This window comes from Trachinotus anak, unplaced genomic scaffold, assembly GCF_046630095.1.
Source record: "Trachinotus anak isolate AG129_WGS33_773 ecotype Australia unplaced genomic scaffold, CSIRO_AGI_Tana_v1 ptg000009l, whole genome shotgun sequence".
Taxonomy (NCBI): domain Eukaryota; kingdom Metazoa; phylum Chordata; class Actinopteri; order Carangiformes; family Carangidae; genus Trachinotus; species Trachinotus anak.
This window is the reverse complement of record NW_027273860.1, coordinates 15243561-15266501: the sequence shown is the minus strand read 5'-3', so window position 1 is coordinate 15266501 and position 22941 is coordinate 15243561. Positions and strand designations below refer to the sequence as shown.

Genomic DNA, 22941 nt, shown 5'->3' with positions numbered 1-22941 from the left:
GAGCGAATAGGATTTCTCCGCTGACATGCTGGTCTTCCTATCGTTGTAAATTGGACTAAACCGAGTTTAAACGATTGACAGTGCATCTAGCAAGTCCAGAAATTGAGTTTTATTGAAAGGGACTGTAGCTGACATTGAAGGGAAAGTGGCAGCGCTTCGCACAAATCAAAAAGGCACAAGGGGGCGGAACTTCAAATGGGCGTGGCTAAATCCTAGTGCGGTTGCATCGCAGCGCATACACAATGGCTGCTCGAAAGAGGGGAAAGCAAACAATTTTCAGGCCCGCCGCGTCTAGCAAAAAATATGAGAAAAAAATTATTAAAAATTCGGAAAATAGTTGAAAGTCAAGAAAAACTCAACAGAAAGGATGTTAAAGCGTCCGGGGTAAGTTTGATGTAAATTAAGTAAACGGTTACACAGTTCTTGAATTAAAATATCGGGGTTATTTAAATTATGAGAGAGGGGTGAGCTGGGGAAAAAGTTAGTGTTAATCAGTACCCAGTTTGGGACCACAGAGAAAACCAAGGGAGGTACAAGTATTGGAAAAAAAAATTTAATAAATTATGTCACTAGTGATATTAGTGTCACGGTGAGTGTCCACGAACATTAAAGACCACGGGGAGCGGTAGAATGAAGTAAAGTTGAGTAAAGTTGAACATAGCCTCCACACTTGGTTTATTTTTTTTAAATATAATAACAACGGCGGTGCGATGAACACCGACAGGAACAGGCGCACTTGGATTCAGCAATAATGTCAAATTTCCTGCTGTCTACATGCACATTTATTTCTGCCTGATACAGGCTACACACACTTCACCATGAGCGGTGTCAACATGTCCGTATCGATTCAAGCATCTCATTCCCCAAACTATAACGCCAAATGCAACCATGCAGCGGCCGCAGTGACACTCCGTCACGCTCTTTCACTTTTCAGTCCATAAACTGTGTCGCATTTTCATCCAGTGCAGGTATTGATCACTTCGGGGTGACAGCGAGGCTACGACCCGCCGCGAGGCTGATAAACAAGAAATTGCTTGTCAATAAAGCAGCAAAATGGAGGTGGAACTTCAGGCAAACTAATTAGGCGATGCTTAAGATTTGCTTGTGCAGCCTGCGTCCTGCTTCTTTCAAGACCTTCAGGTCGACTTGTGTCCAGTTTGGTTGGTTGTGGCAGGTTGCGCCGTGCACGTCGGGTAATTCCTCTCTGCAAGTCGTGCTCCTATAGCTGCTGCTCATGTTACACAGTATAGGAGCCCCGTCATGCCAGTGTGTCGAGCGTCAAAAACGTACAGGCTGGGGATCAGGAGCCTCTTCCACTTGCTGCAGATTTGCTGTCGAGGCTGAGGCAGCCAGTGTGCTTGTGTCGGTGGTTAGAGTTGATATTGTAACAGTTCCTGAGAGGAAGTTGTGTTTGTCAGTGTTGGCTCAAGCCTCTGTTTACACCTGTCCTGCACCTTAAACCTAAAGTCTAGGTCTGACATGGAGTTAGTCTGCAGCTGTTGTGTAGCTGCTGTGGCATGGTTTTCACCCATAAGTCCCATTGCACACACTGATATCTGTCACGCTTTCGACTTTAAATGCTGTTGAGACTGAAAGGGAATTTTCTAGACAGTGTAATCCATTTATGCTCTTTGAATTGCCTGCACTGCTCCTCCTTCTGCCTGTTATTTTTATATGAATGCACCTAGTTTGAAGCAGTTTTATGTCTTGTCCTGAGATCAGGGGGCCTAATTGAAGCCATGATTAGACTTAATTGTTTTAGTTGCAATATAATGCTGCTATTGTGAACATGTGTTTTGTGCTGGTAAAAAAACTTGTTTGTGAACTTGTGTTTTCAGCTAAATGAACAAACCTGGGTCTTCTAAAATATACCAAGTAGGCATTTTTGTCTTGAAATTAACATGAACTACATTGTTGTAACATTGAACTATAGGACACTTTTACTTTGAAGACATCTTACACAAAAAACAGGATTTGGAAAACAGTGAATAGCTGTTTCTATCTCTATTGATAAATTAGTATATTTACTATATAAAGTTAAGACAAGAAGCTAATGGACTTGAGTAACTAGATGTAGAATCTATCCAGTTTATTATCATTATCATTAATGTTTTTTAAAATTATATAAAAAATCTGAAACTTTTTACCAAGACAAAATATGCTTCATAAAATGCATATTCCTGTGTTAGAATGAAATGTTGCTTTTAAATCAAGGTCTAGTAATGAGAATAAAATAATTTGGAGTTTTTGCTAAAGTACATGTTACTTATTATTTTTTTACTGATGTCAAAAAGTTCAGCTCTTTAGAATTTTAAACAGTGATAAGTCTTAATTATTGCGAAGTAGTTATCAATTATCGGTGTAGTTATTTGTAGTAATTTAGTTCATTTCTGTTAGAAATGTAAGAATCACTGCAGACACAAGTGTATCTGATAACTCTTCATTTCAACAGCTAAAAGGCTCGAGGTCTGATTCCTCAAATAACTTTTATCTTTCAGGTTACAGGAAAATTTAAAGTTTAATTACAGTAACAAATATCAGCCCCTTTCACAGTCAGAATGAGGCAGGAGGGATGAGGTGGTATCTCCTGCATGGAGACTTAAAACTGTCTAACGGTGAAGATAAATTAGCATTTTTTTTTAATTTGTCAGATACCCCAGAATGAATGCAGATCATGTAAACTTTTGCTGAGTGATAATTCCTCATGTGTGATTTTTAAAAAGTCTTTTTAGTCTGAATTTCCAATAATAATCTTATCTGAGAATGGATGATGGCAGATGTGATCTATTTATCTGTATTCAGCACAGTTTTGTGTTTTATTAAATTAAATGTTTGCTTTAAAACTTAGTTGGGGCAAGATCTAAAATTCAACAGATGTCTTTGTTAGAAATACGTGATTAAATAATTCAAGATAGCTTAATTTAAATCCTTTGTCCATATATGGTAATCCCAGGTATGAGTGAACAGGAGTTTCTGGACCAATACTGAAACAAGGCTGACTGGGACAGATGCTTGTTTGTTTCATCTTACCAACCTTTGTGTTCACAGTCTAAATTCACTGACCCATTATAAGTGTTTATAAATCTTTCATAATCCATAATTATAACCTGTGGTTGTGTTAAATCATTTTATCCTCTTTTTTTCTTAATTTCATAACAAGTTTTGCACTTCTCTCTGGAACTTGTAGTTTTGTAGGCCTCACTGAGCTGAACGTATACAACTTGTTTTTGAGTAAAATAAATATTATTTATGGATTATTTTATATAGTAAATACCAGAGGAAACATATTGTGCTATTTGTCACAGAGCACTTATTGTCTGTAGATCTGACATTTATTTTTGAAACCCCATAAATTTTTAAATATCATCTGTGGTGTTCCCGGTCAAACTTGACTGTTATAATTTTATCAACCAAGAAAAGAGAAAGAGAAAAACTATTTATACTTAAAATCTTCAATTAGAAAATGAAATTCTGAATGTTACACAGCAACAGTAACAAGAACAGTGTTGCTAAAAAGCAAAACAAAAAAATCAATTATGCATATGACTGTTGAGATGTCGGGGGGGGTTTGCATGTTATATTTGCATTACATTTCATTCACGCGATGCTCGTTTTTACATATCTCGTTGCACAGAGTGGGCACCTCCTCCTTTTGTCTCTTTTGTCCTGGCCCTTGTATGTCTCTCATCAGTCCGGTAGATTCCGGTGTTGCAGGAAAGTGTTGGCACCATCACTGTAGCTTTCTCTTAATTTCTGCAGGAAAAGCCTCCTCTTGAAAATCTTCCTCTGATTCCAAGCTACAAAGTCACTGTAGCCTCACACATCTACTTTGTTGTAAAACATCAACAAGGGCCCTCATGCTTTTACATGAGTATGCACCAATACCTGTACAGTCAATAAAACAGTCAATACATACAAAATATTTTTCTTGTAGTAACATATTAAACATAACTTTGAAGACAATTCTTCAGTTCATCAAATGTAAAAACATATTTGCATACTCAAATGCATAGAAAAAATGACATACTGTTCCTAATTCTAATATGTGAGAAAACGTTTCCGCACCATGCCTCTGTGTGCATTAAAACAAAAACAAGTATATGAGGGTTGAGGGTGAAAAAGTAGCATACCTGATCATGGTGTTGACCCCAGCTTTGTTTTTATTGTTGTCAAGGAAGCAGTGGGCGTCTTGTCCTCCCTGGTTCTCACAGCAGGACATTTATGTTTCAGTATGACACGTGTGTGTGTGTGTGTGTGTGTGTGTGTGTTTGTGTCTCAACTTTGATAACAATCAAGTCCTGTCCTCAGTGGTCATTAGTGCAGGAGGAAGTTGACGCTTGTTCTGTCCGACTGTCTCCACTATGGTCAGCTGTTTTGTGTTGTAGACTATATGTGACGTTGTGCCCTTGCAGACCTGTTGAGATGTCCAGGACCACACACTTGGTCTGGTTCTTCTCCAGCAGGTTCGCCTGTGTACACCTGCGTGTTCCAGGCGTAGCTGGTCCTGGCATCACATGATGCCCAGACCTTGGTTCTGAATTCGCAGGTTTACTTGGCATATGCTGTTTGTATGGACAGATGTTCATCCACCTTAATGTCTGGAAACTCAGGAAACTCCACCCACTAAACCTCTCAGATTACAGAAAGTTTGTTGTGTTGATGACCAGGGTAATGGGTGAAACAATGGAGAAATATTGGAAATAAGTTGCCAGGAGGGCTCTTATAAAGCCTGGCACTAATAGTCTTATATAATAAGATAATTATATATAATCTCTATATTTGACATTATTAGCACGATAAGTAAATTGTTCTGTGTCTGTTGTATCTAAGGCTCTGTTCAGCTCTGGTATTAATCTGGTATGTGTGTCAGGTGATCCAATCACAACTGGACAGCTCTAAGCACAAGCGTGAATGCACTCAAAATGCATCGAGGATGCATTTGAGATCCAGTCGCTCCGACCACAATCGGAGGTGGTCTGGGCAACATGTGGCCACATTCTTTGAGCAGTGTGAACATGGGCTGCCTACTCAACTGACTAATTTGTCGCACCACAGTTTCATAATGAGCCAAAAGTATTTTTACACTTCTCACAGTGCTTCCCATGCATTGATTTATAATATCAACTCTGATTTTCTATTTATTTATTTTTTTCAAAAGCTTTTGAGTGCTTTGATTCGCTCAGCCCCTCCAGAAATAGATTGTGTCCAAATTCATCAAATGCACTGATATTGTTGAAGACAACTTCATGAGAAGAAATCATGGCAATAAAATGGCACTATCTTCAGTTTGAGAAACAGCCACAAAGAGTGAAAATGCTGCAGATCCATCAACATGTCAAGTTACTGAGGCTGCTGGATGACCTGAGTTCATAAAGTGCAAACCAAAAGTAATGTCAAAAAGGAGATCTGCAATGCTATCATAGTCTGTTTTATTTTATCTTATAAGTATGGTCCGCTGTAATTTAATTATAATTAGTAGATACACAAAAGGGACATTTACTGGAATTATTATTTTTTTTTTCTGATTGACACACACATCAAAAATAAGGGACAAGCAGAAATATATTCATAATCATGTTTTCACTAGTGTGTAATCACCTGCAACTAAGAAGTGTTTTTGAGCTTAGAATGAGCCCTTCATATGTACATAAGGAGCAGGTCCTCCACCGCCATGTTTCTACAGTAGCCCAGAGCAGACAAACTAAACACTGGCCCTAGAGAGGGCCTTTCATGCTTTTTTTAATGTTACCTGAAGGCCACTGTAGGTTCTTCTACACACTACAAAGAAGGGTGAGGGTAGGGGTATTCAGTCGGTTGCAATTTGCAACCTCAACACTAGATGCCACTAAATTCTGCACCCTGGACCTTTAAGAAATAACAGTACATAAAACAAACATAGAGTAAGTCACTGAATATAAAATAACAATGGAATATTATCAATACATTCATCATAACCTGTAGATTCAGAAACAACAGGGGTTCGTAGAGCTGGTGCACGTTTAATCAGGGTAGATCACCATGGTAACCAGTGCGCCGTGGCTAACTTGCTCTGTCAACTGCTTGACTGTTGACCAATCAAATGACTGGAAACATAAAGTTAAGTTAGTCCATAAATAAAGTTCCTTTATTAGATAGAAAGGTCCTTTATTTTCTGTCAGCGCAGATCCATTTTACTCTCTTATTTCGTCACTACAACTGCGGTGACTACTTATTAATAATTGGAATAAATAAACTCTACTAAATTACAATAAACCACATCAGGCATTAACTACTTTTGTTCTCCTCTCTTTTCTCCTCCATATTATTGCAGCATAAACAGCCATAAATAGCTTTTAACTTTTTATGTGTTTCACACACGCACTAGAAATTTGAAAATGCTAAATGTATTTAGAATAGTAATGATACACTTATTTAGTACTTTTAATATTTGGATATGGTTTCCAGTGTCGTACAGTACAGATTTCCAATTGTTGAATTTTAAAACTCAGAGTTAACTGAGCCATTTGATAACCAGCTTCACCACACAGTGAAGTTAGGTTTTGATTTAGGTTTTAGTGTTTTGTTTTGTTTTGTTTTTTTTGTTTTTTTTTGTTTTTTTCTTTTTCTTTTTTTGCTGCCAGGGGCTAAGTTAGCAACTTTAAACTCAACCATCATTCAGATGTTTTCTCTCTCTCTCTCTCTCTCTCTCTCTCTCTCTCTCTTTCTCTCTCTTTCTCTTTCTCTTTCAGGCCCCTGAGTCCGGGCGGTGTTGAGCACATAAAACTGGATAGAATAATCGCATCAGTACTAGTTGGGCACTGTGCCCCTGTCCATGTAGCTGGTCTGCCTTAGGGTGCCATGGCCACAGGAACCCAGGGCCACCGTGACCACATCTTGGAGAAAGCCAAGCTCACGCCACCCACGGGGAGGCGCAGGAGAGCAGAGGGGAAGCCGAAGAAGAACTTCCCCTGCCAGGAGTGTCAGAAAGCTTTCAACAGTCTGGAGAAGTTGAAGGTGCACTCGTATTCTCACACAGGAGAAAGACCCTACCGCTGCTCCCACCCCGACTGCACCAAGGCTTTCGTCTCCAAATACAAGCTGCTACGGTACAGACAAGCAGCAGTACATAGCAGGCTGCGGCATGTTGCTTTTCTCTTTACTTTTGGTAACATTAGTGCTCTGAAGTAGTCAGAATGATGTGTTGATGAATACTAGTTTTCAGGTCTTGTGTTTATGTGTAATGTAAAGCATGCCTACTTAAAAACATGATTGCAACAATTCTGAGTGCTCATAGAATGTGTCTGTGTTCCAAGGCATATGGCAACTCACTCGCCAGAAAAAAACCACAAGTGTTCATACTGTGAGAAAATGTTCCACCGCAAGGATCACTTAAAGAATCACCTACACACTCATGACCCGTACAAGGAGGCGTTCACCTGTCAGGAGTGTGGCAAGAGCTACAACACCAAGCTGGGCTTCAAACGCCACCTCGCCCTCCACGCCGCCAACAGTGGAGATCTCACCTGCCAAGTGTGCCTGCAGCCATTCCCCAGCACCGGGGTCCTTCTAGAGCACCTCAAAACACACGCTGGCAAGTCCTCTGGCGGGACCAAAGAGAAAAAGCATCGCTGCGAGCATTGTGAGCGGCGGTTTTACACCCGTAAAGACGTGCGACGACACATGGTGGTGCACACCGGACGCAAGGACTTCCTTTGTCAGTACTGTGCCCAGCGCTTCGGTAGGAAGGACCACCTGACACGTCACATGAAGAAGAGCCACCCCCAGGAGCTGCTGAGGGTAAAAACTGAGCCAGCTGATTCGCTGGAGCCCATTGTCTACGACTTGGCGTCAGGGGACATCAAAGGCGAGCTCCCAGGAATGCTGACGCCAAGGCCACACCAGCTCAACATGTACACAGGCCCCGTCCTGGACACAGAGCCCTTCCCCGCCCCCCCACACCCCTTTTCTTTAAAGTACCCACTGGGCTCCAACTTTACCTCATACACCGTCTCCTCTCAGGAGCGGGAGCATAATCTAAAGGGAGAACTGGAGACCTACCTGATGGAGCTGCAGAGCAGCATGCCCTCCTCATCCTCTGCAGCCCAAGAACCACAACTCTCCTCCTCCAAACTTGAGTTGGAGCCTCAAGTGGGTGGGCTGGAAGGAGCGAGCGAGGAGGTGTCCTTGTCCAAAATGTCCTCATCGGTGGCAGCAGCTGCTGCGGGCGACTCTCTGGCCTCATCCTCCTCTCTGATGGACTTCTCACAGCTTTTCAACTTCCTTCCGCTCAACGGGCCTCCGTACAACCAGGCAGGGGGCAGCGGGGGGCAGGGTGTCGCCTATCCACCCACCGAAGAGCCCGCACCTCTCGTCCAGCTGCCCCCCCAGTCCTCTGAAGGCACAGAGGCTGCAGAGAGTCCGCTTCAAGGGCTCCCCTCCTCCTTCATATCCAACCTGAGCACACCCACCACACTGCCCCGCTTCCACCAAGCTTTTCAGTGATCCAGTATGTACTGCACCTGGCACACACGCACTCACACACACACACACACACACACACACACACACACACACACACGTACACATGCATGTCAAACTACACAACCACAACATCAGACAGACACAGAAACAAGATGTGAGTAGCACATGTTTGACGACATTAGCGCCTCTGTCTTAATATGACAACATGAGCAGACACTAATACATGCAGCAGACACATGACGATCAGCACTGACAGCAGTAACACACACACACACACACACACACACACACCTCTCCTCACAAAGTTTGGCTTTTCTAATATTGGGATGTTTTCTTTTCACCTTTTACTTCTTTTTATTAAGTTGGGGGGAAAAAAATCATGATTCCCTAATGACGTTTCGCATGAAAAGAGAAAAATAATCCTCTTGTGCTGCATGTTTGCAACTAAAAACTCAAAATTCTTAGTTTCTAACCCATATCGATATGTTCTGATACCACAAGATATGACCTGCAGGCTACAATATACATATATGTTTTTTACTGTAGCACAAGCAGCAGCCCTCAGCTGCACCACTAACATCAGTGCAGAAACATGCCACACACACATTACACAGGAACATGGACATGACTTAACAGTGACAGTGAAAGCCATGACAGTTTAAACCTGAATTAGTCTTTTGGGAGCTGAGAAATTTTCACATAGATTAATGATAGTAATTTGATTGCAATTACATTTTCTTTTCTTTAGATTAGATCACCTTAGTATGCATATTTTGCAAATGTATATTGTTTTTCGTATAGCACTTTGAACTTTGTGATGTTGTCAGGCATCACATGTGACCTTTGTTTTATGTCTTTTTTAATTGTGGTGTGATTTTAAAGGACCAGTCTGTAGTTTTTGGTATGTTTTTGTCCATTTCCATTCATTTCATTCATCATGTAGTGACATCAGCTCACTTGGGTCAGGTAATCCACGACAACGATCACGTATGGTTGCGTTTTTGTCAGTAACATCGCTGTGATGTATTGTCTTACGCCTGCATCACCATGCAGGACAGTGATGTCACCTTGTCAGCAGTAAAAGCAGAGCTGATGTTCACTCTGCTGGATTACACAACCCAGTTTCAAGTCTGTTTCCAATATGAAGTGAAATTATCGGAAACCAACAGCTTCCTGTAGGGTGGAAAAACTCAATCAAAAAACCTCAAATCTGCTCTAAAGGATTTTCAGCAGAAAATGAAAGTACATGTGATGAGTAGTAAATAGGCTAAAACATGCAAAAACATCAGTCTGGTCCTTCTGATCAATCCATAAAACAGAAGTTCATCCACATTATTATAGACAAGGTACTGAGTAGGAACTACTGAGCAACAGTATTACAGTTTTATATTTCGTTTTAATAGATGGCAGATTTTCTGGTCAAGTTTCATCTTAGTTCTTTGACAGTGGGGGCATTTTCATAAAAGCTAAAACGGTTATTTTACAGTGTTTCTTATTTACCCCCCCCCCCCCCCCCCCCAGCCCCAAACCAAAGTCAACCAAACGCAGACAGAGACGGCTGCTAGCTGCCAAAACCAAGGGCTGTCGCTCTCGAGCTGCCCCCTCTAAACACCCGCTCCAGCACAAACACAGCATCCCTGGCTGTATGTGTCTTGGTTGAACAAGCACCAGTTTCCACACTGAAAACTGACAAGCTTGGCTCTTGACCTGGATACACAAACACACAAAGCCATTCACTATTAATAAGCCTTACCCACTTAGCTAGCTAAAATGAGCTATGTCAACCACTCCCGTACAGTTGTCTTTTAGCAGGAGTGAGTATGACAGGCTCAGTTTTGGTTTGGCTGCTGAGCTGTTCCACTCTCGCCTTGTTTAGTTTGTATCCTGTTAATTCAAAAAAGAAGAAACTATCAAAGACCATAAAGCAAAGTCCCAAGTTATTAATGCAAAAATACATAATCACACATGAAGTATATATCTCCATCATTTCCTCCCTGTCTGGAGTCAAGCACCTGTGCCTTTAGTAGGAGATGGGCCTCTAAGAAGTGTGATTAGACTGCCTTGTTTGTGAATGTTGGACTGAAACTAAACTCTTAGTCGAGGATGGGATGTGAAAGATGCAGAAAGTTTGTTTTACATCTGCGAGTCATGAGTGTTCATATATGGTACCAAGTACCATTGTGTTTTATGTATCGTAGAAGGTCTTTGCAGAGGTGGCATGAAAAATTAACCTTATAGATGCAAACTAGGGACTGCAAACATTATTGAGGTGGGCAGGGGGGCTAGATCTAATAGTGTGCTTTTTTTTTTTTAAATCAAGAGCCTCCATAGCCTAATCCAATATTTTCACTGGACACCCCCCCCCCCCCCCCCCCCATACCACAACATATCTTAAATACAGCATAAACAATTGAATATGAAGCACCCCAATTTAAACCTCTTATGGTGAAAGAAAACAGACATTTTTACAGTGTGCAGATGTATAAGAAACACTGTGCCTTGTTTACCAAATCTTCTAGCCATTATATATCTATATAAGCAAGAACTAGATATGAAATACAAATGTAAAATATGCCAACAATGTGGAACTCCTCAAGAGTATATGAAGTCATTGTAACATTATGTGAAACTGCCAAATTTTGCTGCTATTTTTGGTGATGTAGCCAAAAGAAAGGGATGTGAAACAAACACATCTTTTATGAGTGACTGTTCCGCACCTCGGGAGTTTCCCCATTTTTAAAACCTGACTCTCAATGTTATCTTCGAACTATGTTCTGCTTCCATTAAAACTCAACCCACAGGTCCAGAAAGAAAGCCGATATATGGTATATCAGTTATGTAGTTTGATGATGAAAATGAATGTCCACAGCCACATATTCTGACTTCCTCTGGCACAGCTCCACTTTACTTTGTGTTTAGATTAAAACGGAAGTCACCCCCTAAAACAGAAAACGCATGTTAGTCCTGTAGGTTTTGACTGCTCTGACTAAGCTAAAATCGTGCAAATGTGAATAGAGATTTGGTGTAATTCCTCTTTGATGGTAACAGTTATAAAAACTCACCATCTCACATTATACTTGACAAATGGTGCAACTTAAATGGCTGTAAAATTTTATTTACTTATCCAACATGTCGTCAGCACTATCATGAGGTTGATCTGAGTTTTGTAAAGTCGGCTTTTCACATATTAAATAAGATATAAAGGAACATTACAATCAAATCTTCAGTTCCTAACGAGCTCAAAACATCCACATTTCAGGAATATATTATATAATATCATGGTGGAAATGCCTAATTTTAGCATAATCCTACTAAAGAGTCAGCCATTAATCCCATCCTTTCACTGCTTCTATTGCCCTCTAGCACGGCATGTAGCTGTACATGCAAAGCTGCTTACCAACAGGTGGTAAGAGACTATAGTGGTGCTTGGGAATCTCCTACGTATAAATATGTACAACTGTATGAATGTGAAGCAGGACAATAGTAGAAAAGGGCTAAGATTCACAGCTAACCTTCCCTGGATTAAAGAAAAATGAAACTCATTAGGCCAAAGCTTGTTAGATTTAGATCAATAGTCCAGGTAATCTTTCTCACTAAAAGACTATCACTTTAAATGCAGTTACATGTGCAGATGGACAAAGTTTCAGCCTCTTTGTGAGTAGTTAAACATACACATCCTCATGCACTCATCGACAAATCACATACAGCGTGTTGTCTCAGCTTCCACTACAGTAGTACTGAATCTACCCATGTAGGCAGTTTGGGTTTGATTTCATTTTGAGATTTCTGCCTCTGGGACTTCTGCTTCCACTCCAGTACATGGCAACCTGTAGGAATATGAACCGAGTCCATATTGGATGATTCCATACCTCACATTTTACATTTCCTGTCAATGCAGGAAGTAGTGTTATATGTTGAAAGTAGGGGTGTGGAAGTTTTGCTTGTCTATGTTGCTCTGCACAGAGATTGTAGAAAGCAAGGATTTAAAAAATGTTAGTATTAGATGGTTTTGCAGGATTTTAACTTGTCTGGTGGTAAGGATTTCGAAAAATGACATGTAAGAAACACTCACATATCAGATAATGCACAACATCATTATCAACAGTTTGTCTGTCACAGTCATCAGTGAAAACAGCTGACAGTGTGTTCTGTGGACAATCCTTAGTAACAGGGTCAGTGCTGATAGAAAAGCATGTTGGTGTTGAATCAATCAAAATTTTGGAAGCTTTAAGCTCCACAAACAAAACGTGTGACGGTAGAACTCTGAAGACCTGCAAAAACTAAACCAAAACTACCTACATGGGTGAAGTATGTAGCGAAGCTCCACCAAACGTGACAGAACTTCCTGGTAATGAAAGTAACGCGAGGAAATCAGATGAGTCCTCAGTGCCTCAGTCAGTCCGCACAGACACAAATGCGCATTTCACGTTGTCATCTTTCAACATGCAGTCATCAGTATGGACAAATCATAAACTGTAAGCAGATGTTGTGTCACTTAAATCAATGTGGGGAATACAGACAGGCCGTTTTTAAAAAAAAAAAAAAACAGCTGTGTTGGAACAGATGCACACCATATACATATAAACCAGGTTGACATTACAGTGACATCCTCTAACATCACCTTCAGCTAAACCAATAGATTCTGCTGAAATGTTGCACAACACCCCTACAATTATTGCCCATTAAAAACAGGATGCTGGTTTTGAACATCGCGTGTAAACATTATATACCGTCAGTGATGTGTTGAAAAGAGCAGATACAGATTAATGAAGCGGAAAAGGTTGCTAACAAGATTTCAAACCGAATCAAATAGTAAACTACAGTTAGCACTGATGCATTGCTTTGACACGTCATTAGCAACTGCCATTACCTCTATTGACTGTATTTAGATTTAGACTTTCTAACAGCTGTAGTGTTTCATCGAGTGGTTAGCCACAGCTGTTGTTGCTCATAAGAAAAGTCGCTTAGTTTGGGTTACTCTCATGTGGGACCTCAGCACTCCGCACATCGCTCCTTGATTATTATTATTTTTTAATCACCGAGGGAAAAATTTCAAGTCCGACAGTAAAAATTTTAAGAGGAATATTTGTTTCTGCAAATCGTGGAGTAACACACAGAATGCTGAGGTGATAAATGTTCTCCAGCTGTTGCTAGCTATGGGCTCATGACTGTAGTCTCCTTTCTTATTCAGTTAGCATTGTGCTAGCAATCACTATCCTGCAAAGTGGGGCTGGGCATGGACTGGAATGTGTGTGTAGCACATACAGTAATCTTGTTGACTTATTCTTTGACCTAGTCTCTGATTGAAATCAAAATCCACAGCTGTTGGAGTGAGGTGCTGGCTCGCAGGCGTACATCACAAAAGAGCGGGAAAGCTGCACAAGATGCCGTCTTAAGCGAATTTTAGACTGTATTTTTTGGACAACATTGTATCACATGATACATTTAAAATGTGTCATATGACCATACTTTGGTCATGTGATGATGCTGTGAGATGATGAAAAACTAGGTTTATATATATTATATTAAGAGAAAGGTATATTTTTTGGAATCATATCTAGACGTTTCAGTCCATTTCCAGCCAATTAATATCGAGTTTAATCAATGATACATTCAAAATGCATCATGTGACCATAGTTTTGTTACGTGATGAAGGCTGTGAGATGCTGGGGGGAAAAAAGATTTTGTAGAAAACTGGGTTTATATTTCTAAGAGTATGGTATATTTTTGGAGCATATTGACACATTTCAATCAATACCCAGCCCTACAACAACATTACTAAAGGATGGTCACATTTGCTGTTGTACATTGTGCCTTTCAACAAAAAAATACATATTTTATCTTTAGAAAAACTGAATTTTATATGTTTAAGAGACATTGGACTGAAGACTATAAATGTGAACTTCACAACTTGCAAAAATGTTGTCACCTTTCGCCTTCCACCGCAGCAGTTAACAGATGGTGCATCATAGTTACATGAAATGTTGGATGCCTTTTATAACCCAATAGTGTTATCATTTACCTCACATACTCATCTTGTTTTTGTGCTGCGGGATTTAAAAATAACGATGAACTAGTGTTAAGTGTTAAGTTCCCCCTTTTTCCTTCCCTGAACGACGGGACTTGATGAGACATTATGAGAGATGATATTTTGGGTTGTGTGAAATGTAGAGTTGAATGTGTAATGTTTCAAAGCATTTAAGGAACTTTGCTATTTGTATCTTGTGATCTTGTGAAGGTTTGTGGTCTTACACAAGATTTTAGCAAACCCCTCTCTCTGTCTCTCTCTCTCATATATATATGTATATATATATATATATATATATATATATATATATACATATACATATACACACACATACACACACACATATATATACATATATATATAGACACACACACATACATGTATGTATATATATGTATATATATAGTAATAATAGCACTTTTTGTAAATTTAATGCCTTCATTTCCTACAATACCTTTTGTTTAAAACCTTTATTACATTATAGATTATATATTTAGCTCTTTCAGAGAACAATAACATGTAAATACAATATAAATGTTTTATTTTTACAGGTACAATTTTGACAGTGTTTTTCCTATCAAAGTGTCATTTTTGCTTTACTTGCACAAGTGTTCTGTGTATCTCACTGAGGGGGCTTTTATCAAATGATGATTTTTTTTTTTAATAGGCGTAGTTTTTCAGAAGGCCTTCTTTGACTTTTCAACCGCTGGGTTAGGTGAGAGCACAGGCAATAATGAAGCTTAAATGGACAGTTATATAGCACTTAATTATATCATCTTGTCATGGGTTGTTTAATTATTTGTTAAAAAGACAAACAAGATATATGTTCAATAACTCCCACGATGATTTTTTTTTTCTCCTCTTCAGTCATCCTTTGACCTCAGTGTGACATTATGAAAACATATTACTTGATTTTTTTTTTTTTTTTTTTTTTTTTTTTTGTGGTTTCTGTCTGAAAGCTGTTGCATGAACACAGATTTCACAGTCGGCTAACTGCAGTTTGAACTTCATGTATGACCTCTATGGGCTGTGTGACAGAATCCAGAGATTAGATGGGTGACAATAAAAATTACAAACTGTGGATCAAAGTTGAAAGAAGAAAAAAAAAAAAAAAGCTCTACACATTGGACAAGTAGATCCAGATCCAGATTTGGCATCTGGTGTCATGTCAAATTCATAATCCTAAATCTAAACTGTCCCGGACTAAGACATAGGAAAAACAGACTGTGTCCCATAGTCACGTGGTGACCAGAGGAAGGAGATGCTCTTCGGTGAGAGGCACAGACCTTTAGCAAATCACGTCAAACTTTTTTTTTTTTTTGTTTCTTTTTATAAGCTTCATTGGTACCAGTGAACTTTATTGAATGTGTATGTAAGAAACACTGCAATACTGCAATATATTTTGGTATTGGATCAAGCTGCTAACATACTTCTAAAGCTCCTTAAGGTGCTACAGACCTCTTTTCTAGTTTTTAAATGTATCATTTGTACAAACAAAGTATCCAGTTTAGCTGAACAGTTGGCATGTGTGTGCCTGGTTGTACTATATAGCTACATATATTTTATTGTACTGTGACTTTTGTAGTCTTTTAACAGACTTGCCTGTAATGCTCCCCAACCCCCACCACCCCCACCACCCCCTCCCCCACCTGTGTGTTTTGATATTTTGGAAACTGAGTCGTGGTGGGAGATGAAGTCATCAGTGCTGACGCTGAGAGACGCGACTCCATTGGAAACGAGCTGAGGAAGTTCAGAGACGAACTGCATTCCAGCCATGTTGGTTTTGTTATCCGTTGCATTTCAACAATGCCATCCTGTGACAATGATGGACTCATTGATAATTCTCAATATTTTACTTCAAATCTATTTTACAAACTACTGTTGTATTTTTATAAATATAGGCAAAGTATTTCACATAAACATATATATAAGTAAATATATATATATGTATATGTTTATAGGTTGTGTAAAATAAAAATTAATGCTGCAGCTTTTATCCGTTGTTTTTTAAACATTGACATCATCCAAAGAGGCAGATTATTTATTGTCTGGCAGAGTAACCTGATTTGATTTACATACCTTTGCTGCTATGAGAGAGAAGAGCTGCAGTCGTCAACTCCAGTGTTTTTACACAATGTAATGAAAGTTTAATAAACATAAAAGAAGGATCCAACTACCAGTCTGTCTGCTCATTCATTAAAACGTGTCGTTCACTGTCTGCATCTGTGATTCTGTGGCTCGCTGGAGCTTCTCCATTCACAGCAGGCCACATGGACTCGGTCCTCTCACCGTAAGGTATACGGCAGTATGGATGTAACTCGTCTGTAAATGCAACATTTAATGTGCTTATAACATTAAATCTGATTTTCTGGCCGCAAGTATTTTAAACAAAAGAAATGAGGCTGAATCCTGCTGCGCTTAAACTCATAAAGCTTGAACAAGCCATTGGGCCTGACACAAAAATCTTTAAAAACTTATCAGAAATACACAATAAATGAATAAAAAAAAAAACAGCTGGTCACTGTAGTTTGTAGAATGTGTTACTCGAACGGGATGAAATAGTGTATTTGTTGGGGACTATTTTCAGTAGTGACTATTTGGGGGCAGCAGAACGGTGTCAAAATTCCAGTTATTCGTGGTGATGAAGGAACATGTCACGCAGTGCGACAGTGTGACTCACTGGTGTGTTTTAACAGACTTTGGAAACAGTGGAGCAGAAACTATAGGTCTGATCGTTAAAGTCAGTTGCAAGGACTGCAGGTGCACAATGTCTCTCTTTATAGATCCACATACTGTATGTATATATATATATGATTGTGAGGGTTCCTATACAGGGCTGATGTATAGGCACAAGTAAGCACTCACAACTCACATTCACACCTATGGGCAATTTAGAGCCGCCAGTTAACTTGCTTGTCTTTGGACAGTGGGAGGAAGCAGGAGTACCCGGAGGAAACGTGCAAACACAGAAAGAGCCGGCTGAACTCACAGAACTGGGGAGAAGAAAATCTTCCCAATTTCATGCCACCCTGACAACATGAATTCTGAATCATCTTGTGTTTCATCAGAACGCAGCAGACAATTTTCACCAAGCGGGGTTTCAAATCTTCACTTTTTTTTGCGTAGACTTCTCTCCTACTTTGTTTTTGTGGCTGAAGAGGTTTTCAAAGAACAGATTTTTACTAAATAGTTCAGAAGTACCAGATCCATGGTGCAGGGGAAGTGTTCAGAATGATGCAGCTCAAATAGGTTCAGACAGGATGTGAGTTAGTGATTCTCTCACGCTGTTGCTCTCATAGGTTGATCTTCTGATAATGCGAAACAAACCTATACACATGACAAGAGCATTTCCACCCAGTGTTCACAGCTACAGAGTCTACCCCAGCACCACAGGTCACCAGGCTGACAGGCACGAGGCGCTGAAGTCAGATGAGCCCAAGCTGTAATTTATTCTGCAGGTCAGTGGTTTTCAAAGTGGGGTCTGGGGGTTCCTGGAGGACCCCAGCAAAAAAGGGATTTATTTCTACTATAACTGACATCCATAAGTAACACGATGACAGAATGTATGACGATTCTGATCATGGGTTTCACACACTTTCTGTAATAAAACACCTAAAAGCCTAAATCTTATCAGATGGGTGTCCATGGGCTATATTTGCATCAGTTCAGGGGTCCTTGATGTGAAAACATTTGAGAACCACCGCTGCAGGCTCGTGCTCTCTCTGTTGTCTCCGAGCCCTCACTTTCATGCTTCTCTCAATCTCGTCTCCATATTCTGGTGGAGGTTGGAAAATCCAGTATTTAAACACAACTGGCCTCAAGCTCAGTCCTGGACAAGAGATACTGTATAGGGTTAAAAAAAAAAAAAAAACTCAAGGGGGTCGACTGATCAAAAGAGCAATGCAGCACCTCCTGTCCTCTCCAGTGTCTCCAACATGTCTCCCACTGAAGTAGTGTGTTTCATTCGCTGCTGCATGCTGGAGGAGTCTGAGTGAGGAGACTGCAAAGGACAAACTCAGGCTCTGAGCTGTGTAACAAGGAGCTCCCTCCCCTGACTCTCATGCTAAACAATGTCAAATTTGTCTCCACTTCTAAAGCTGTGCACTGCGCAAAACTGTCCAGCGAGCAGCTGATTGGGTGGCCCGGGGCATGCACACATGCGGTAGTTACTTTTTAACACACACAAATATTATTGCGCTTCACAATGCAAGAAAAGTGGCTCATATTACCCGTCCTCCCCTGCTGTAGATAGCGTAAACTGAGTTGAACCATCGGGATGAACCTGTTGAACCCAAACAGGGTGCATTACATACTCCACACCGCTAAGGGGCAGTGTGGCCTTGTGTGTGTGTGTGTGTGTGTGTGTGTGTGTGTGTGTGTGTGTGTGTGTGTGTGTGTGTGTGTGTGTGTGCGCGCGCTGAAAAGCTCTGAGGCTGCACAGCTGCTGTTCAGTCAGCGTCAGACCTCAGCCGTGCACGCACTGTCTCTGCCGTGCACGATGCCTTCTCCGATTCCCGTGACCCGCCTGCTGCCCAAAGACATCTACCCTTCCCTGGACATTGGGACCTGCAGCAGCCCGTTAACCAAACACTCCCACGGCTCCACCTTGCAGGTCCCCGCCCAGCGGCTCCACGGCAGAGTCGCCACCCGGCTCTGGTCCTCCGTGATTCACTGGAAGGAGCTGCGGTCCGTGCAGCCCGTGGGCTCCGGCGGATTCGGCTCCGTCTACAGGGCGGAGTACCTCGGTCAGACCGTTGCGCTGAAGAAAGTCAAGAAGTGCACCAAGAACAAGCTGGCGTCCCGGCAGAGCTTCTGGGCCGAGCTCAACGCGGCACACCTGCGCCACAGAAACATCGTGCGCGTCATCGCGGCCACCACCTGCGTCCCGGAGGATTTTGGAGACGAGTTCAGCATCGGGACGGTCCTGATGGAGTTCGTCGGGAACAGAAACCTGCAGCAGCTCATCTACGGCTGCGCGGAGCCGCTGGGGGAGGACAGGTGGCTCAGGTACTCCGCGGACATCGTGCACGGCTTGCGCTTCCTTCACTCGCACGGCGTTGTGCATCTGGACATAAAGCCGGCCAACGTGCTGGTGTCCGGGGAGGACGTCTGCACGATAGTCGACTTCGGCTGTTCCCTGAAGCTGGACCACGGGTGCGAAGAGAGCGCCATCAGCCCCCACCTGAGCCACGTTGGCGGCACGTACACGCACAGAGCCCCGGAGCTGCTGAAGGGCGAGGGGGTGTCCCCTAAAGCGGATATCTTCTCTTTCGGGATCACCCTGTGGCAGCTGATCACCAGAGAGCAGCCGTACACCGGCGACAGGCAGCACGTCCTCTACGCGGTGGTGGCGCACAATCTGCGGCCGTCCGTCCAGGACCATGCGGTGTTCCGGTCGGAGCAGGGGCGGCGGTGCAGGACTCTGCTGACCCGGTGCTGGAGCGGGGACGCCCGCTGCAGACCCAGCGCCCAGGAGCTGCTGCCTCAGCTGGAGCAGCTGCGCCCCCAGAGATGAGCTCACATGGACCGGAAGCTTTTTTTTAGAAAGGGTTTTAGTTGGACCAGGCAGTGGACAAGGCTACTCTCCTTTTTCTTATGCTCACCTTCATGCCAAACCCCGTTCAACAGAATATCTGAAATTGCTAGATTTTCAACTCCGCACAAGGTGAAAGCACAACAAAAACAGCTGTGGCCTTATTTTTATTTCTCTGCTTAGGTTGATGCACTTTTGGTTGCAAACCGGTCTCAAGTCAAATGTGTTGTGTGTGTTCTACAGTGTGTTAGTGATTCCTGTGGGGTCCAGCTGTTTTCTTAGCAGTGTGAGGCTTAATTGTGCTGCTTAGGAAGCCATCTTTAAAGTGACCTGTAATTGAGTGGAGTTTGGTGCAAAGTCAGTCAGTCACCACACAGCTACACATAAAAAAAAAAAAAAAAAAATCCTCATTACTCTCAGCTGGAGTTTTTTTAAGTGTTACCTGCATGAAAACAAGTGGGACAGTCTGGGCTACTAACTGACACTGTTGGTGTCTTACTGCTGGTTACAGTGTAAAGTTGTCAGGCACAATCCATGACTGCTCCCTCTAAACCAGCAAACAGTCCAGCAGTGCTGACAGCACATCATTGTTATTTCAGAAACCAACTCAAAACTGCACTTGAAGTTTACGTGGTTTTAGCCACCTTTGTTCTTAAATGATAGACTCCACATGTGAGTTGAGTTTTATTTTCCATAAAGACTGTAATGTGAGATTTAACTGTGATGGGTTTTCATTAAAATTATTTTTATACTAAATGTGTTCTGCTTCTGAGCTCGTCCTCACATCGGTTGGACAGGTCACCACCAGTTTGTCACACAGACACATTAACACTGAGTCTCCAGTTAACTTCACCTGCACTCGGACCGTGTGAGGAGACCCACACAGGCTCAGTTAAGTCACTTCTTGAAACAGGCATCACACAAAGTCAAGGGTTAAGGGTCAACCTAAACATGAAACGCTAAAGTAAACTGTTCACTGGTCTCCTGACATCCTGTATTTAGAGGCATCTTGATTCTTGTATTACAAATATTCACAAGCTTTAGCAGTGATTATAGATGTGGATATTTTAATCATAAAACTTGCATGTGAACATTTTTGTTTTTCTTTTTGTGGGTTTGGAGACAAACCTTTTTTTGTCAACTTGTCATCAAATATTTGGGGGAGGGGGAAAAAAAAAAAAGTGTGCCTTCAGCCACACAGCCAGTCACGACTGACTGACTGATGAAGACCTCTGAAGCTCTGAAATGATCTGAGACCCGTGTCAACAGGGGCATTGGGAACTCGTCATGTTCCAGAGGCCTGTTATTGGCTGATTTAGTGCTGGAGGGTGGGAATTGTGGGTAGACGTGATTGTAGTACACTCGGTAAGCAACACCATACTAACAGTGGGCAGTTCCTCACTTTGCCCTAAAACAGCCTAAGGTCTACATGTGACTGATTCCACAAGATGTTGGAAACTTTCCTTTTAGTTTCTGCTTCATGTTGACATGACAGCATCACATCATTTCTGCAGATTCATGCTGCCAATCTCCTGTTGTACCACATCCTAAAGGTTCTACTGGATTCACATCTGGTGACTGGGGAGGCCCCTGAATTCACTGAACTCATCATCTTCATGAAACTAGTTTGAGACGACCTTTGCTTTGTGACACGGAGCATCATCCTGCTGGAGGCAGCCTCAGGTTTCTGTTCTTGGCTGAGAGGAGAGGAACCTGACATGGTCTTCTGCTGTTGTAGCTCATCCACCTCAGTGCTGGATGTGTTGTTCACTCTGAGATGCTTTTCTGCTCACCACAGTTGTTATCTGAGTTACCATAGCCTTTCTGTCACCTCCAACCAGTCCGGCCATTCTCCTCTGACCTCTCATCAACAGGGTGTTTCCAGCCACGGAGCTGCTGCTCACTGGATATTGTCAGAAATATTCAGACTAGACCGTCTGACTCCAACAATCATGTCACAGTCATAGACAGTGAGATCACATTTTTTCCTCACTCTGATGTTTGATGTGAACATTCAGCGACGGTCCGGACCTGTGTCTGTCAGAGATTATGCACTGCACTCCTGCCACATGATGATGGCTGATTGGATAATCGCTGGAATTATTTAGTCAGAGTTACTTTAAGCTTCTTTATACAAAACTTAGACCTATTTTGTACTAGTTTAGGACCGGTCTTAAATTGTAAACATCCAGCTCAGGTCCACATTTTGAGGCAGAGTGTGTGAGTGAAACTTACGTGAGTGTATTCAAACCTTTGATGAATTCACCATCATGGATGCTTCATTTGAACGACTCAGAGGGAGAGCTAAATGCTGCACATACCAAATCAGCCTTTTCTTCATCTTCCACGCAACACTGCAACACAAACTGCTTCACAAAATATATTCAGTACACACACACAAACACACACACACACACACACACACACACACACACACAGGTTCACAGCTTGCAGCTTTCATTCACAGACAGCAGAGGTCACTGCTGCAGTAGAGGATCTGACAGGCTGTTACCTGCGGCCTAACAGATTACACGCGTTTGATAACCATGGAGACCAGATTCTTGATTGTAACGATCCCGGCTGTAAGAGCTCTACAGATTTTGTTTTTGATTTTTTTTGGCAGCATCATTATCCACTCAGTAAATTTAGAGCAGAATTTCTGCTCGGATATTTCTCTTGTCCTCCTGAGCAACAGTGACTGAATGCATGTGGCAGCTACACTGAAACCAATCACTGCAGGAGATGTCAGCACGAATCATATGTGAACATAAACATCATTCATTCATACTCTGGACAGTTTCCTTCCTGCTGTTTGTTAGAAACCAGACAGGATGACTGGTCACGCTACAAACATCTCTTACTAGCACTATATAATTATAACGCTATTTACAGAATATTATATAGAGAATAACAGTCATTG

The 22941-nt window shown here is 41.6% G+C and overlaps 2 protein-coding genes across 2 annotated transcripts; both read left to right on the top strand.

Annotated features, from left to right (window-relative positions):
• The first annotated feature begins 111 nt into the window (after positions 1–111).
• Positions 112–16661, top strand: plag1 (pleiomorphic adenoma gene 1). The gene is made up of 3 exons (XM_071485566.1): positions 112–384; positions 6729–7085; positions 7293–16661. Exons 2-3 carry the CDS (start codon positions 6838–6840, stop codon positions 8479–8481), a joined length of 1437 nt encoding a protein of 478 aa, XP_071341667.1. The 5' UTR covers positions 112–384; positions 6729–6837; the 3' UTR covers positions 8482–16661.
• Positions 16662–18924: 2263 nt separating this feature from the next.
• mos (v-mos Moloney murine sarcoma viral oncogene homolog) lies at positions 18925–20777 on the top strand. Its single transcript, XM_071485567.1, has one exon. The coding sequence runs from the start codon at positions 18987–18989 to the stop codon at positions 20001–20003; it is 1017 nt and encodes a 338-aa protein (XP_071341668.1). The 5' UTR covers positions 18925–18986; the 3' UTR covers positions 20004–20777.
• The last annotated feature ends 2164 nt before the right edge of the window (positions 20778–22941 follow it).